Here is a 17447-nt window from a genome sequence, read left to right on the forward strand (position 1 = left end):
TCTGCTCCAACACCGAGTTGATGATATTACATCAGGATGTTTGCTCTACAATGTCCAGTGACCAGCCCAACAGGAATGTCTGATGAACACCTGGATGAAAATACCATCCATCCATCCATCCATCCATCCATCCATCCATCCATCCATCCATCCATCCATCATCCATCCATCCATCCATCCATCCATCCATCCATCCATCCATCCATCCATCCATCCATCCATCCAGTGTATCAATAGTTAACCTTTGAGCCGCTGAGACTCCACACTGTGGGGAGTGCAGCCAGGCAGTATGTGTAGGAATGACTGCATTTGCAGTAAAGGATAATTCCTATTTAATTCGAGGAGAATTAAAAGCATTCAGGACTGATGTCTGTGTCAGCTGCAGTGCCCATCACCTCCTAATGGAATTATCAAAACTGCTGGTTTCCTAGGGTGCTGGGTATGCTGTAAAACCTGCTGAAGGAGTCTCACTTTTTGCTCCCCTTTTTTGGCAGTGCTGTAACATGCATTTATGTGCCAGGGTGGAGGAGAAAGCAGTGCACAAAATTCTAGATTTCTACATTATCACAGGGTTGTAAGAGAGTTTAGGCAGTTGCAGAAACCGAGGTTCTGCTTGCTTCAATTTAAAGCAATGAGGCACTGGTAAAAGGTCAGCATCTATTGGGTACACTGCAATGGGCCACCTTGGCTAAAACCATACATGTATGAACCCCTTCAAACAGGGCAACTTAATTCAGTCATTGGAGTAGAACAATGGCAATTACTCATCAAGACCTACAGACCAAAGTCAGAGCACTGGTAGATCAGGAGGTGATATTAGCAGCATTTATCAAATCCATCTGCAGGGCCCACAGGAGAATTCACAGCTGTGAAAGGGAAATGAAGTTTCAGACCAAAAAGAGGAGATGAGCACACAGAAGTGACCTCAGAGAATTAAAACACGTGGACTCTGGTCACCGTAACCTCCTTTGCCAGTCTTGTGGAGCATACGTTTTTTTTCCAAGAGACTTTTGAAAGACAGTAATTTTATCCATCTTTCCAGTCACAGCAAATTATTTAGAAACTGATTCAGCAGTGTATTGACTTCAGGTAAAGGCCTGTGGAAATGCTGATACTTCCCACTTATCCATGAAAATACCATACACAACTGTGCCTGATTTTAAAGCTACTTCTTTCTCTAACAAAGACTATGTAAAATGATCTATTATTATATATTTTAAATCTTAATCTTCTTTCTCTCATTGCCAGTCTTTAAAATCATGTTTCACAGAAAAAAAATTCAAATCACTGAACAGAAAGGTACCATTTCTGCTGGTTTTGTAGAATATATTTCTGCACATATCTATCTATATATCCTGAATGGCAGTGTTGTCAAATCACAAACACCTAATAAATGTGGATCTGTGGCACACAGAGAAATGGCTGAGATTGGTCTCAGCATGAGGAGGGTGAGGCACAGCAGTGCATGGCTAGCAGCACTGAGGGCTGACACTCCTGCTGTGGGTAAGCTGGCATCAAACCCCTGCCAGCAGTTCCAGGGCTCACCCCTCTTATTGGAACACGCAGCAGGAATGACTGAGTGGATGCTGTCTTTAAAACCAGAAAACTTTAATTAGGAATATACAGCTTGTGAACATGACACACTCAATGGATTATTTCATCAAACTTTATGTATCTGTTACTGTGAAACATCAGTTTGTCCCACTGGGGAATCCAAACCACCATGCACTATCCTGCTACACAGCTGCTTGTGAGCTGCAATTTGGCAAAAGCATGAAACATGGAGAATAGAGTTTTATAATTACCTGTAGAGGGTTAAAAATGGAATTTTCTTGAGGAATGACTAAAAACTGTTTCTTACTTGGGCAAAAGTCCCACTGTGGGTTGAAGATTTCCCCAGGCTTGGTTGGCCTGAGTGTTTTGGGGAACAGGCAGGACCACAGAGGCACACCAATGCCCCTGAGGGGTGTGGGGAGCTCAGATCACTCCCCTGCTGCCCTCACAGAGTCAGCTATCTCACAAGGTCACTGGGAACTCCCTGACACCTAACCCGAGGTGCTGCTCTTCCAGCAGGGATTCAAATTCCTCGTGTGGGGCTGCAGGAGGGAGCTCCTGGGAGCAGCAGAGAGGGTGCAGCCTGTGCTCCCCACACCCACGGAACAAAACACAGGGACCAGAACCCACCTCTCATCTCTAGCTGTGCCTTTTGTATGAAAGCTCCTCAAGTTTTACTTTTCAAATTCAACTCAGTATTTGCTTTTCTCTGTGCAATCCTCTGTGCATGCAAGCTTTCATCTGGGAGGTAATCAGGGGAGCACAAGAGGATTGAGCTGCTGCAGAGATGGTGAAAAAACAATTAAGCACAATTAAGCACCTTTCTGGTTTTATTGGGCTTGCCATAGACTTTGGGCAAGATGTGGAAGTATGCTGCTTGTGTGCACAAATATTAACTGTAAGGGATGATGGTGAGACCCAAGAAGTTGGGGACTGGAATGCAGGTGCAAGCATTGCCCCCCTGGATATTCTCTTCCACGTCACACAGGTTAAAAAGGGCCAAAACACATCAGCAGATCACACTGCAGGCTGGATTACAGAGTGCAAATACAGGTGCTGAACCTACTCTCAGGGCTACACTTAAACAAGAGCAATGCATAAAAAATAAATACATCACAGTAGACCTGAATTATCCTTAGGCTGTATAGCAGCTGTATAGAACAGGATGGGGGAAAAGGTAATGAAATAATATTTGTAACTTTGTGCTATGTACAAATTTTACACCAGAGTAATTAATGTATTTGAAGCTTGCAGTAAACAGCTAACCCAACACATTTAGATTGACTTGTTTGTGTAATCTGGATTTACATTTATGTTCTGCTAACGAGAACAATTTACTGGTAATATTTCCTATCTCTGTAATTTCTCATTTTGCAGTTTATCCAGTGGCATATCAACTAATCCTAAACACAGGGATGTTGCTTCTGAATAAAGCAGAGCATGCAGCTATTTTCCTATTAATACTTTATGAAAATCAGGCATCTCAGAAGACTATCTTAAATACAAGAAGCAGTTTCAGGATGGCAGGATTTCCTTCTGACCAGTCTGAGGTAGCAATGGTCGTAAGCAATCAATTTCCTTTCTCTACCCTAATTTGCCCTTATACATCATATTCAGGATTTTATCTGGACAGGGGCTGGTTGGCTCAGTGGATAAACCTCTGCCTTTTCACCTCTGGGATCATGGTTCAAGTCAAACCCTGATGAAATGCACTTGATCGTCCTAATCTAGTTCCTAGTGGACAGTATTCCCATTATCTTTAAAAGGGTCAGAGCCAAGGCCATTGGGAAGAGTGCATTGTGCTATATCTTGTCTATTGATTAATACATTTTCAGTGACGCCAGATCCTTAATCTTCATAAGCATACACATTCTCACAAAAATCTTAATAGAGGTCCTTGCACACTACATCTTTCTGCTCAATTTGTGTATCATTTCAGCATTTCCTGGGATTACACGCTACCCCACTCCCAAGAAATTGCTTAAAATTTAAAAGTATGTTTGCCTGAATGCTGTTTGCAATAACATCTCTAAGTTAACTAGCACAATAATGGATCACTTTAAATCACTACTTCTCAGAGGGAAAACAAAACCTGTAACTCAATCTGTTCTTGCAGCACATTATAATTTCCTTCTCATACCATAGCAGTTGAAGTGAACACAGGTAGAATAAAGGGAAGTTATTCTGTGAAGGGAAACTGAGTCAGAAGATGTTCCTTATAAGAGTTCACTGTTTGCCCTCTGCACCAAGAGAGCTGCTGCACAATTAAAGCAAGAAATAGAACCACTTCCATTCCATGAAAATCCAGGCTGGGAATCACTGGGCTTCTCAGCATAACATTCTTGGATCTGGTTTGGATTTATTGCTGCTACACCACCAGTGCCCTCTGAGCCCTCTGGTGATCCAGGAGCTGTGTGCAGCAGCCCAGCCCACAAGGACAAGGGCTCTGTGTTCCTGTGGAGATGGGCCAGTGGGGGCTGGGACAGCAGGGACAGCAGGGACACAGGGACAGCAGGACCCAGGGACAGAAGGGACAGCAGGGACAGCAGGACCCAGGGACAGCAGGACCCAGGGACAGCAGGGACAGCAGGGACACAGGGACAGCAGGGACAGAGGGGCAGCAGGGACACAGGGACACAGGGACAGCAGGGACACAGGGACAGCAGGGACAGCAGGGACACAGGGACAGCAGGGACACAGGGACAGCAGGGACACAGGGACACAGGGACAGCAGGACCCAGGGACAGAAGGGACAGCAGGGACAGCAGGACCCAGGGACAGCAGGACCCAGGGACAGCAGGGACAGCAGGGACACAGGGACACAGGGACAGCAGGGACACAGGGACAGCAGGACCCAGGGACAGCAGGGACACAGGGACAGCAGGACCCAGGGACACAGGGACACAGGGACACAGGGACACAGGGACAGCAGGGACAGCAAGGACACAGGGACAGCAGGGACAGCAGGGACACAGGGACACAGGGACAGCAGGGACAGCAGGACCCAGGGACAGCAGGGACAGCAGGGACAGCAGGGACAGCAGGGACAGCAGGGACCCAGGGACAGCAGGACCCAGGGACAGCAGGGACAGCAGGACAAAGGGACAGCAGGGCCAGCAGGGTGCAGGAGCACCAGAGCAAGCACAGCTCCACTATTAGTCACCAGCTTCCACAAAGATCAATAGAAAAAAAGAGACCAAGATTTTAGCAGGAACATCATCAGGTTCCACTCTTAAGACAATTAATTCACTGATCACTTTTACTACACAGTTGTGGTCAAAATCCTGAGAACAGTGCATTAGCTCCTACCTGGATTGATTCTTTAATACAGATCATAGGAAAGGCAGGAATGTCGGTACCATTCCTCATTTCTAATTGCGGTTAAAGATTATAAAATGATTCCTGATGATTAAATCATTCCTCTGCAGTCATTACAGGTTTTACATTCTTACAATATATTTATTTAATTGACTACTGAAGAAATACAATTTAGCTTGTGGTTCTTTGGTACAAGTCAATAACCTGATTACATTTTTTTCATTACTTAATTACCCTTGGCTTGCTTTTCTTTTGATTGTTTTGAAATTAACAGGGAATTCCTTTTGGAAAAAAAACCCGCTTATAGCCTGATCTATCACAAACAATTAAAGAATCCTCAAATACCTGGTAAAAATGTAGGCTTATTCCAGAACCGTCTGCCCCTCTCCTGGGAGCACTGGCACGCTGATTTTTATCACTCAAGGGCTGGCAGTGCAGAGCTGCACGGTGTTTGGTGTGAGTGCCACGCTGGTGGGGCAGGGTGGCCGAGCTCAGCCCCCGCCAGGAGATGCAGGCAGAGCCCAGGGCTCTCACCTGCCGGCCACAAGAGCAGCAGGACCAGAGGGGTGACTGCTGGCTCCCACCCAGGGGCTGCAGCTCTGGGAAGGTGTGAGAAGCCTCATTTGTGCTTTTCCACCACTCACGGGCGAGCCCTGGAGCAGGATGACACCACGGAAGCAGTGAGCACAGCCTGGCTGGGTGCTGCCATCCCGGTCACCAACGCTGAGCTTTTTCTGACTGAAGAGCAGCAGCTTCCACTGGACCTGTCTGATGGCACGCTGGAAGGGGCTGTGCCTGCTGCCCTGCCCCTGCCCACCTGTCAGTGCTCCTTAAAACAGCCTCCCCTGACCCCCAGGCCAGCTCAGGTGCTGGGGCTACACCTGCTCTGGCTGATGCACCACAGGGATTCAATCTAACACTTCTGCAGTACTGCAACAGCTGCTTTCAAATAGGCTTTATCTTTTTCCTATCACCACACAACGGGTAAATCTGGGTGTTCCTTTCTGAAATACAACGATACAGAACAGTCATTGGACTCTGAGGTAATCAATATAGGTAATTGCTAAGCTAACTTTGGAATAAACTACAGATAAGTCTGAATAAGCTACAGATTAGTTTGGAAAAATTAGACCTGAGAGATCACAGTATGCATTTCAAACTGAATTTCTGTTAAACAGGTAATTTGTATCCATATCAGGTTTTTTTTTTATAAAAAATTATCATTTTTATAAATTCTTTTTGTTGATTACAACGTAAAAAGGAAGGAATAGCTGTGTGTGGACAATGATAAAATTGCCTGTTGATAATAAATATTTGTCAGGTCTTGTCACATCCCTACACATTCCAATGTTACTGAAGAGACACGGCACTGATAAAAAAATACCCTCTGAAAAATCAATGGATTTTGAGCTAAAGCAGTTGCTAAACACACAGAAAACATCTTTATCCAACAGCTCCAGTGCTGTGAAAATTCCCAAGCCTTGCATTGGTACAGCTAAGGAAAATTTAATCTTCCCAAATACTCATCAGGGCACTCCATCCTGCAGACCTGACAGCCCCACTTATAATTAATTATACAATTTCGATGGGAATATCGACTACACAAAGCTATAAATCATAGAAAAAGTCAATAGGCATGGACACATTCAATCATGTCCCGACCAATGATTACTACTCTTAAAATACAATAATTATTTTCAGGAGCCAGCTTGAATTAAATTTCTGTCAGGCTGGTACAAGACCGGCGGTTGATGAAGGATGCGATGGATTTTTTGGGTTGAATTCGGCACACAGACATTTATCGTTTTAGATAGGTAGTTTGTTTTTAGTGATCATGGTGCTGCGTGTTTAACTAGACCATGAAGATTAGATTATCTCCAATGGCTCATTATATCGTTTATCTCTTTCTTCCATGTTTGATCTGGAAGATTTCCCACTTCTTGATGCATGAAAGAAATGACTACTGATTTTGAAATGGAATGTGTTTAAGCAGGACTCTGCCTGCACCTTCACACCCCACAGCCCTGTATGTAAATCAAGCAGCAGCCACCCAAAATACCACCAGGACATGGCAAACAAGCACCAAGAAGAGCTTTACACAGCCTCAGGAATGCTCTGGGGGAAAACATAAATGACAAATACTTGAGTTGTTTTACAAAAAAGTGGAAAAGTTATCATAATAATAAACACAGAGGAAAAATCTGGGTCAGGAATGTGATTAATACGGAAAAAGGAATTGGAAGGAGACTTATTGCTTTGAATTAAATGCCCCCAAAACTGCTAAACATCAGTGAAAGAAACATTAAGTATTTCCCAGGGATGCATGGACAGTGTAAATTGAAAGCAAAGAGCTCAAGCAGGTCTGGCAGTAAGCGCATCTGAAGGGACAGTGCCACTGAGGAAGCTCTGTGAGCACAGGCCAGGTGAGCCACACTGTGGGACAGCGCTGGAGGGTGATCAGATCTTCATCCCTCATGGGTCTGACTCATCAAACCTCAACAGGTGAGTGAAACCTCAGATCTCACATGGAATCAATCTCCCAGGTGAAGCCAGCTTTAAATGAGAGAGGTACCAGGGCTTCAGCTGCCTCCAGGTCCTGGAGCCCTGCAGACAGCTCCAACAGCCTGGAATGCAGAACACCAGGGACCCTGGATGAAATGGAGAAAGCTGCAAGCAGTGATGCACAGCTTTTCCAAAAAAGAAGTGGCTCCCATTTGAAATAAAATCACATTAAAGAACATATGATGCCCCTCTCCACAGAAAATCAGAGTTCTTATTACAAATCAGTGTTTGTGTTCCCTGTCTGTTTAATGCTCTTGGGAAGCCCTGTATTCTTGTCCAAACAGTGACAGTCTGCTGCACAGCTTGAGATTGCTATTCTACTTACTCCTGTGTTTCTAGTGTATTTTTGTACACTTGGAAGACCCAGGTATTTTCAGAAGGGCTTTAAATTTAAGGGCTTTTCCTAAGTTACTGTGTGATGCACAGTGAGGAGCTAGGAGGAAAAACAGGATGCTTGAAGAAATGCAGACTAGATGATAGACAAAAAAAGTGAATTGTTGTGTACATTTAATTTACGAGATTTTTCTATGAAAAAGAAGGCAAACATGCCAAAGTTGAGTGTGTACACAAAAAAACTGGCTAAGTTATGAGGAAATCTGGAGCAGTTATTGTGTTGGCTGAATTATTCTTCTCATTCTGCAGACAGGAGGGGTGATAAGGATAAAGGGCTGGTTAGAGAAATGTAATTTGTATGTGAGTTCCCAACTTACTCCTTTAAAAGGGTTTAGCAGTGAACTTACCGCAGTGCCATTGTTGTCTCTAAATACATCTTGATTAAAATAGTCAAAGAGCTTCTTTTCTAATTGCAGCATAACCTAAATAAAAAAAATAGAGAGAAAGGTCAGCAAAGCTCTTGGGCTCAGCGACTCAACAGGCAGCTGCTGGCAGTGACCCTTTCAGAGACAGGCAGCCCTTTAAAACCACACATTTCCACATGTCCAAAGCCCCTTGTCAGCTTGCCCATTTGCTTGGCTGGCAATCGCTTAAACAGATCCAATTAACTGAGCATTAGGTGTGACAATCTATATCCTCCCCTCCCTTTACATTATCAGTTTGGAACAACTATATTCATGCTTTGTAGAAAAGAAAGTGAACATTCAACACTGTTTCTATTTACAGAGGGGTGCCAAGAGCATTAAGTTGTTTACCTTTCGGTCATTATCAGATTCACGAAATATTAGCTTGACTACTTCATTTGTGTCAGCTGCCCGGATGGTCTGCATTGTGGCCTTTGCACAGAGTGTCTAAGAAAAACATAAGGGGAGAAAGGGAAACAAGCTTATATGCAGCAGATTTAACTGAACGTTCTCAACAGATGTTATCTTCAATGCCCCCCACCAAATATAATTTGCTGTGGGCCACAATACAAAGCGTTGATAATTTCAGTCACTTCCACTCATGATGGACTTGAAACAATAAGCTAAATTACCCCTTGGAGAGAAACAGGCAATATTAAGAAAATATCAATCAGGAAAGGCAAGCAGACGCTCAGCTTGTACCATGCAGGCAGGTTCTTTCTATGCTGAATCACACATTACTTGCAAGCATCCTCCAAAGCACTGCTGACAGAAAATGACCAGGGTTTGTCCTGTTCTTAAGAGCTGATAACTACACTGACACTACAGTTCTGTGAGTTAGCCCTTGTTTGCAAAAACATCTGCCCTGTAAATTCATGCTACACTTTGCAAGTCCCAGAAACGCTTACACAATTTGACAGCAATTTTCACAGTTTACTTTGCATAGCAAATTCAGCAAATTTTAAATAAGAAACATCACATCTCTAGATGTGCTGAGGACTGGGTGCCTAAAACACATTAGGAACCAACATTTTATCAGGCACAGATGTATGAATTTCCAAGCAAGTGTTGGCCCTTGATCCACTGGCCTGGCTGGGACCCAGTTGCACAGGTGGTTGGGAATGACATGAAATGGGCTGCTCAAAGGGCTGCCTCCTCCTATGGCAACAGGTGAAAATCTGGAGCTTTTAGCAAAGCAGTTAGCACAGCTTTAAGTATGTGAAGTGCTTTGAAATGCAGGGATCTCCACATTAACATTTTAACTGGGCACATTTCACAAAGTGCTTTGCAGCCTCCCTGCCTGGCTGCTGAGAACCACAAGGAAAAAGTCAAGAATTGAGGAAATTGTTCAAACTGGGCATTGTTCAAAAACACAGAAGTGTCTCCACACCTGGGAAGCAGCTCAGCATCCAGGGATGCTGCTGAGGCACACACTGCTACAGATCTGTGCACACCCTGGCTATGGACACTGGCAAAGACCTTCCTTCTGAATAAAACCTTATCTTGCTAGAGGCTCTTAAGAAAAGTGGTTTTTGCTAAAGAAAATAACTGAGCCAAGGAGAAGCAAAAAGGTAACTTCCCTGCTCTGCTGACCCCATTCTTTTTAATAATAACCAGACAAAAGGTTTTCATTTTGCATAATATTAATTTGTAAAATAAATATGTTCTGTCTTACAGACTTCCCCATCTTACTACAAGCTTCTTTCTTTCCATGACAGAAATTCTTATATTTGGATTCATTATCAGAGGTGCAGTGTCTACCAGACATAACACCAAGAACTACAGCTCACTTCTTTCCCCATTCCTGCCCTCTCCTGAAGGCAGAAATTCATGCCAAACATGTATTTAAACAAAAATCCAACTGCTTCCAAATACTGTGGATCTCAGCTGAGGATCCCAGTGCCAGAACGGGAACAATCCATCCACGGACATTTTGCTCCCATTTGATAAAAATTTGATCCTTGATAAAGGCCCTTGCCCCTTGGCACAGTACAAATAAAAAGCAGCGAGTTGAGCCCTTATATTTTTAATAAGTAACTTGAATGGGATTTGGTAAAAACCCACAGATCTGTTATTTTTCTTACAAGTTTGTGAATGAAACAGGTGTTGATTCCCCATCTCACTGAACAAATGATGCCCATTTCTGACAGACTTTTCCCGATTGTTTCCTCCCTCCCCAAAGCAGTGCCATGTCCATCCAACTCTGGGCTTCCCCTACAGCCCTGGCACGCTCAGCACCACAGCAGTGCCCGTGCCATCGCAGGAGCAGGCACAGGCGGCTCTGAGAGCTTCGTCAGCTCTTGCAGGAGCTTTTCTGGAGGCTTGGCGGAAGGGTGGGAAGGGGCTGGTTGAGCTGACCGTGGCCAGCAGGAGCAGGGCCGTGCTGGGAGCTGCGCCGGGCACCCCTCGCTGCCCTGGAGCCGCTTCCTGGCACAGCACAGCACGGCACGGCCCGGCCCGGCCCGGCCCGGCACGGCACGGCACAGCACGGCACGGTTTGGCACGGCACGGCACGTCCTGGCCCGGCCCGGCCCGGCCCGGCCCGACATGGCCCAGCTCGGCACGGCACGGCACGGCCCAGCTTGGCACGGCACGGCCCGGCCCGGCCTGGCTCAGCTCGGCACAGCTCGGCACGGCCCGGCCCGGCCCGGCTCGGCACGGCACGGCACATCCCGGCCTGGCATGGCCCGGCCCGGCACAGCACGGCACGGCATGGTTTGGCACGGCATGGCCCGGCCCGGCCCGGCCCGGTTTGGCATGGCACAGCCCGGCCCGGCCTGGCCTGGTTTGGCACGGCACAGCACGGCACGGCCCGGCCCGGTTTGGTACGGTACGGCACGGCCTGGCCCAGCACGGCCCGGCACGGCCCGGCACAGCTCGGCACGACACGGCTCGGCACTGCACGACCTGGCATGGCACGGTTTGGCACGACACGGCACGGCACGGCACGGCTCGGCCCAGCCTGGCTCGGCACGGCACGGCACAGCATGGCCCGGCACGGCCTGGCCCAGCACGGCACGGCACTGCACGACCCAGCACGGCACGGTTTGGCACGGCACGGCACGGCACGGCCCGGCCTGGCCCGGCACAGCACAGCATGGCACGGCCTGGCCCGGCTCGGCATGGTTTGGCACGGCACGGCCCGGCCCGGCAGGGCCCGGCACAGCAAAGCCCGGCATGGCACGGCTCGACACGGCACAGCCCGGCACGGTTTGGCACGGCACAGCACGGCCTGGATCGGCCCGGCCCGGCCCGGCACGGCATGGCACGGCATGGCCCGGCACGGCCTTTGTCTCTCACTGGGCAGTGCCCGCTGTGCCATCTGTGCCCGCGGCAGCGCTGGGGTCATCCAGCAGGAGCCATTCCCAACCTCGCCCCTGCGCTGATTGAAATTCAGAGCACACCCCAGATAATCGGGTCAAGCCCCAAAGAAGAGGCTTTGGGCTCATGTGTCACAAATCAGTCTGGTCCCTTCAAACAGCACACCAGATTAGAACAAGCACCCGAACAAACCAGAGCGGAAAACCCGCAGCTCTCTAAAGCCGGTTTCTAAAGCCCTAACAAATCGCTCCATCTTTCACTCATTTAAACTTTCCAAATGAGGGTCAATACGGTCCCCGAGCATCCAAATGCTAATGCGCTTAAGTGCGCTTAAGCAGCTTTCCAGAGTGAATGGGCCAAAGAAGGGCTCGAAAAGACACGGCAGAGTTACTGTCACTGTCAAAAAGTCATTGTAGCCACCCCCAGAGTGGTTGCAATTCAACAAATTCATGATTTCTGTCTCTTAAAGGCATCTGCTTGAGAACATTTTTTCCCTGAGCTGCTTTATCTCACAACGTCAGGCCGGCTCCAAAAGAAAAACCCGCGATCGACTCTTGAGAACCAATACAGAGAAAGGACCCACATACCTTATTGCTTTCAAATTTCACACACACAAAAAGTTACCTTATTCACAGACAAAAGTGATTGGGCAAAGGTTCATTTCTTATACAAGCTGGAGGCACTCCTTTTTTCCTCCTCCTTTCAATTTCTGCACAGTCGTAGTCACCCAAGCAGAAAACTTTCGGGACCATGTGCCTTTTCAGGCAAGTCTGCTTATGAAGGGATTTTTTGTTGCTAGCAAAGAAAATCAAAATGCTATGAAAACTCACTGCTCCAAGCTGGGTATTCCCTCAAACGTGTATTTTTACAACGGCAGAAGAGGGGAAACCAGATCTCAAAACCCTGCATATTTAAAAAAAACAACACATCTTTTTTTTTTCTTTACAAACAAGATTTGGTTAGAAAGTTTGTAGGAGAGCCGTATTGAGAGCTGAAAGAGAGCTCAGCATCCAGCTTTTCCCCAGCAAACACAGCCATATCTCATTCCCGTTTTCCCATACTCCACGCAGGTAGATGCTTTGTAGCACTTTTGAAATAACCCTTTGCGATAACACACGTGTATTGAATTGTAAAACAGTAACAACTTTGCTGTAACAACGGCCTTGGAATGCAATAACAACGTCCTGTTACACAAAGCTCGGAGGAAATGTTTTTGATATTTACAAGAGACAAATCTGGAACTTCTTCTAAACTGGGCAATTCTCAGAATTATGCTGTTGATTTACAGCACAACACACCTCCCAAACACATCTGCTCCCCTATTTACACCACAAATCAAAGTGTTTAGGACTGCACTTCTGCATACTTACAGAAAACAGGGATAGAGGCATTAAAACAATTATTATATACATGAAACACACAACAGTCCATAGCATACACTTTATGTTGTGTTTACATGGGAGCACTGTGAGCAGCTGTGGGCTGCACTGCTGCTCCCTGCTTGGCTGAAAACTGCAGCTGACTCTTCACTGATTCCACACTCCTGCTTTCTGAACGTCCTTTAGACTCTGTCCACCTGCTGATGTGGGAGCTAGTACATGCTTGGGAGTGCCTCAATAATTTTTGGGGGGTGGGAGGGAAATCCCCCAAAATGTGGAATTCAGGCACCTACAGACTCACCCAGTCCTACTGCACCTATCCACCGATGCTGAAGATGTGTATTATTGCCCTCTATTACTTGAATACTCTTCTTAGAACTTATTATTACTTTGAATTCTTCTTAAAAACCAGAAGAGAAAGCAGAACACATACATTGCTCCTTTACAATTTAAAAAGTTCAGCAATAGTTGCCACTTGCAGTAAGGAGCATGGACTGACAGATGTGCTCGTGGCTGTGAGTGCTGGCAGAGAAGGGCAGAGTCTGAAGACCTAACAGGAGCCAGGTGAAATAAGGTCTTGAGCACATGAGCAACCAAATCAACTAAATTTAAGATACTTAATTTTTTTCCAGTTACATACTGTGTGGATTCTGGAAGGACAGAAAAGACAGACATACATGTGTCATCTGATTATGAAAATGATTCTGAAATGCTGCTCAAGACCCAAAATGAATCTGATATTTATTAAACTAGGATAATAATTTTTTAAAATGAAGATTATTATCTGGATGCAAATTGTATTTGAAATAATCAGCAAAGAAAAAAGTTTCGTACTTTGGGAATAACAGGAACATTTGTCTTGTTTGGGCTGCTCCTTACCTCTGAGGAGATGACACGATTTCCTGGATATTGGGAATACAACAGCAGATTCCCTGAGTCACAGGACATCAGAGAAATACAATTTGCAAGTGAGAAAAACAAAGTTACACGTAACTTTCTGAGTCAGTGAGAGCTGTGCATTTAGCTACAGGACAGGTGGCACTGTGCTTTTTAAGCTGTACCTTGCCATTGAAATGGAGGCTTGTTACAGGAAATTTTCCTGTTTGCTCAGCAGGCAGTGGCCAGGCTCACTCAGCACACTGTGAGACCCCAGGACAGGGGTCAGGGCAGGGACAGGCTCTGGAGCGGCTGGCTCACAGCTGGAACGGCTGGCTCACAGCTGGAACGGCTGGCCACAGCTGGAACAGCTGGCTCCGTGCCATGGGCTGGTGGCACAGCCTGCCCTTCCCCAGGTCTGCAGGAGTCCTCAGGTCCCTGACTGTGCCCTCTGGCCTCAGCAGCTTTGCTCTGTGCCAACAGCTGGTGGCAATGATGGCTCTCTTTTTTAATTCTCTTCTTCAGAAAAGAATCTGAATTAATTCCAAAAGGCCTCTGCCTCTCAGATTCTCCAAGATTGCAGATCAGGCTAGAACTCCTTTTTCATATTCCCCTGCATGCTGATTATCGTCTTTTTGTCTCTCTGTCTCTCTGGTCAGGCTGCACATGATTTTGTATTCTCTCATTTCATTTTCCTGACTATGAACTCAAGCCTGAGTTCAGCAAAACATCCACACAGTGATTCACAAAGAATTTACCTGCAGCTGGCTGGCACGTGTGTGACTCAGGACATGGAACTGTGCAGGGTCTCTGCAGACAAAAGTAAAGGGGTCCCCTGCTCACTTTTTAAGGCCTCAGTTAAAATTCACTTGCTGACATCAGACATCAATAATATGTATTCAGGACTTTGATCAGATCCAGATAAACCCACAGCACTGCAAGATCTGGAAATTGGAAGCAATCTGCCAGAAAAATCCCTTCCCTCCTCCTGTCCATCCTTCTAAATAATTTTGTATTACTGGTTGATGTCAAGTAGTCCTGAGGAAGTATTCAAAGAGAAATATTTGCTTTTTCATAATTACAGAAACTGGGACAGTCCAACTGTTTCTAAGGAAATTCTCTGCATATACACAATATAGATATCTTGTCCCATAAGGTGCAGTCCTCTTCAGATCTACTCAGATGTTCTGTTACTTATCTTCCATTATTTTTTCTGCTTTGGCCATGCAGTAATGTCAGCTTGAGAAATTTCTTGTTGGAAACCTTGAGAGCACTTACACTCTCCCACTCCAGCTGACCAAGCAGAGGACTGGGTGTATTGTTTCTGCTCAGCAAAGACTTTGATGAAGCACACAGAATCTGTGATGTAAATCTGTTTCTGCAGAGAAACATAAAATCCCCTCCTCTCTTGAATTCAGGAGGAATGGAATGAGGCAGCTTCTCTCATAGCTAAACTTGCTTTTATCTAACTTGCAGCCTAAGAACCTTTATTGCTTTCCATTTTAAAGGCCACACAGCCTGTGAGCCCCATCTGCTCCCAAGTGCCTTGGAACTGCCTTTGTGTTGAGTGGTTTTCTGCCTGTGTTGGCACTGATGGTTTGTGTTTCTGCTGCCTCCAACCTCCATGGGTTCTTACAGCCGTAAGAAACCAAACATGGCAGCAGCAACACCAAGTAGCAGAAATTTAAGCCATACCTAAGAAAATTATTTGGTGCTTCTGGAGGTCCTTGCAGCACTGGGCTGTGCAGCCACTGGAGTGTGTCAGCTCCGTTCTCCTGCAGGTCCTGACCCAGCACAGCAGGAGCACGCCAGCCCCGAGTGCCCCTCGCTCCCACCTGACCCCAGAGCCAGCAGCAAGCCCAGAACACTCCCCACCAGCACTGCCAAATTCACCAGCCTGCCCTTTAAAATAATGGGGAGTTTTTTACAAGATCAATGGTGCGACACAGCTCAAGTTCAAGGCTTAACCTTTGGAGAATGTGACCCTTTGGCTCCACAAGTAGACTCTCAGCAGCAGGTATAATTGGGAGCTGACTTTTAAAACAGGTAGTGTTGGGTAGTTCTGAAATCAAATTGTGTATGTACCTAAAATCTAGATGTCCTGAGGCAGGCACTGAATGCTTTGTATCACAAAATTAGAAATAATAAAGAAATAAAATACTTTTTTCTTCTTCCTATTATGCAAAACAGCAAAAAAAAATCCTTAGTCTCTTAAAAAAGATGGGATTTGAGACATGGAACAGGTAAGTGATTTGCATGAGGAACAAGTGTGCTGTCAGCTGCCAGCAGCTCAGGCTTGGACTCTTGCTAAGCCTAAACACAAAGGTGGGATGGATGGGTGCCCTCCAGGATGGACATGTGCCCTCCAGGATGGACACACACCCTCCAGGATGGACACAGGCCCTCCAGGATGGACATGTGCCCTCCAGGATGGACACAGGCCCTCCAGGATGGACACACACCCTCCAGGATGGACACACACCCTCCAGGATGGACACAGGCCCTTCAGAATGGACACAGGCCCTCCAGGATGGACACACACCCTCCAGGATGGACACACGTCCTCCAGGATGGACACACACCCTCCAGGATGGACACAGGCCCTCCAGGATGGACACAGGCCCTCCAGGATGGACACAGGCCCTCCAGGATGGACACACACCCTCCAGGATGGACACAGGCCCTCCAGCTCATCCAGTGGTCATGAGCATGTACAGCAAAGTGGAAGAGATGTCCACGTTCTTCCACTGTTTTCTATCTATGGGAAAAAAAAAACAAACCTCCAAATTAACTTTACTTTTTATGGAAACAAATGTGACAGGGAAATAATTTTCAGGTCACTGCACCTGGTTTCCAGAGCTGAACAAGCTGGGAAGGCATGACGCACTGTGCTGATAACTGAAACATGCTGCACGGTGTTATGGTGAGACCAAAACTTTGCTGACCAGGGGATGTCTCCCTGATGCAGCAAGTGAACCATTTCCTTACTGCATTTCTCCCCTGTTGTTTTGTTTGTCCAGCCTCTTTGACTCAACTCCTTTTTATCCTCTCATATCTCATTCATTTCTCATTGACATACTCCCTGTCTGGTTCACCATCATTTGCTGCTTTACTCACTTTTGAAATGGAATGAGTCCAGCAGCCTGTAAGTTCAAACAATCCTTTATAGCCAGTTGTGCTCAAACAGCTCTGAGAGCCATGGGATTGCTGACCTGTCCCTCTCCCACCCCTGTGGCTGTGCAGGTGCCAAGCACTGGCCACAGCTGGGCTGTCCCCAGGCACGCTGCCCACCAGCAGGCTGAGGCTGCTTCAGCAACACCCAGGCCACCATGGGGTTCCCCCATTTCCAGGAGCCCGAATTCACACCCAACATTTGCTGTATTGTCCTTGGTAAAGGCCAAGATGGACTGACAGACCAGCATGTGTACAGACTGGCATCACAGAAAAACGTCTGGGGGGTAAAACAGTCAGGGTGGAGAGAGGAAACAGGGTGGCATGTTCTGTGTACTGCCTCTGTTCACCACCCTGCTGATGCAGTCTGAGCTCCTTCTGTGGTTTGTGATGGTGTGAGAGCAAGGTGTGCAGGACAGCAATGTCCAGGACCCCCAGGTACCCCAGGAATGGTCTGCACTGACAGGTT

General features: G+C 46.6%; 1 protein-coding gene across 3 annotated transcripts in view; it reads right to left on the bottom strand.

Moving 5' to 3' along the window:
- The window catches only part of INPP5A (inositol polyphosphate-5-phosphatase A), a 182043-nt gene that overhangs the window by 21349 nt on the left and 143247 nt on the right, over positions 1 to 17447 (bottom strand). For all 3 annotated transcript variants that reach the window (XM_033066179.1, XM_033066180.2, XM_033066181.2), the window contains exons 10-11: positions 8583 to 8678; positions 8175 to 8249 (exon numbers count right to left, since the gene is read on the bottom strand). In XM_033066179.1, the coding sequence (XP_032922070.1) occupies positions 8175 to 8249; positions 8583 to 8678 (171 nt within the window). The remainder of the gene's footprint in view (positions 1 to 8174; positions 8250 to 8582; positions 8679 to 17447) is intronic.

Source organism: Catharus ustulatus, chromosome 8 (genome assembly GCF_009819885.2).
Source record: "Catharus ustulatus isolate bCatUst1 chromosome 8, bCatUst1.pri.v2, whole genome shotgun sequence".
NCBI classification, from domain to species: domain Eukaryota; kingdom Metazoa; phylum Chordata; class Aves; order Passeriformes; family Turdidae; genus Catharus; species Catharus ustulatus.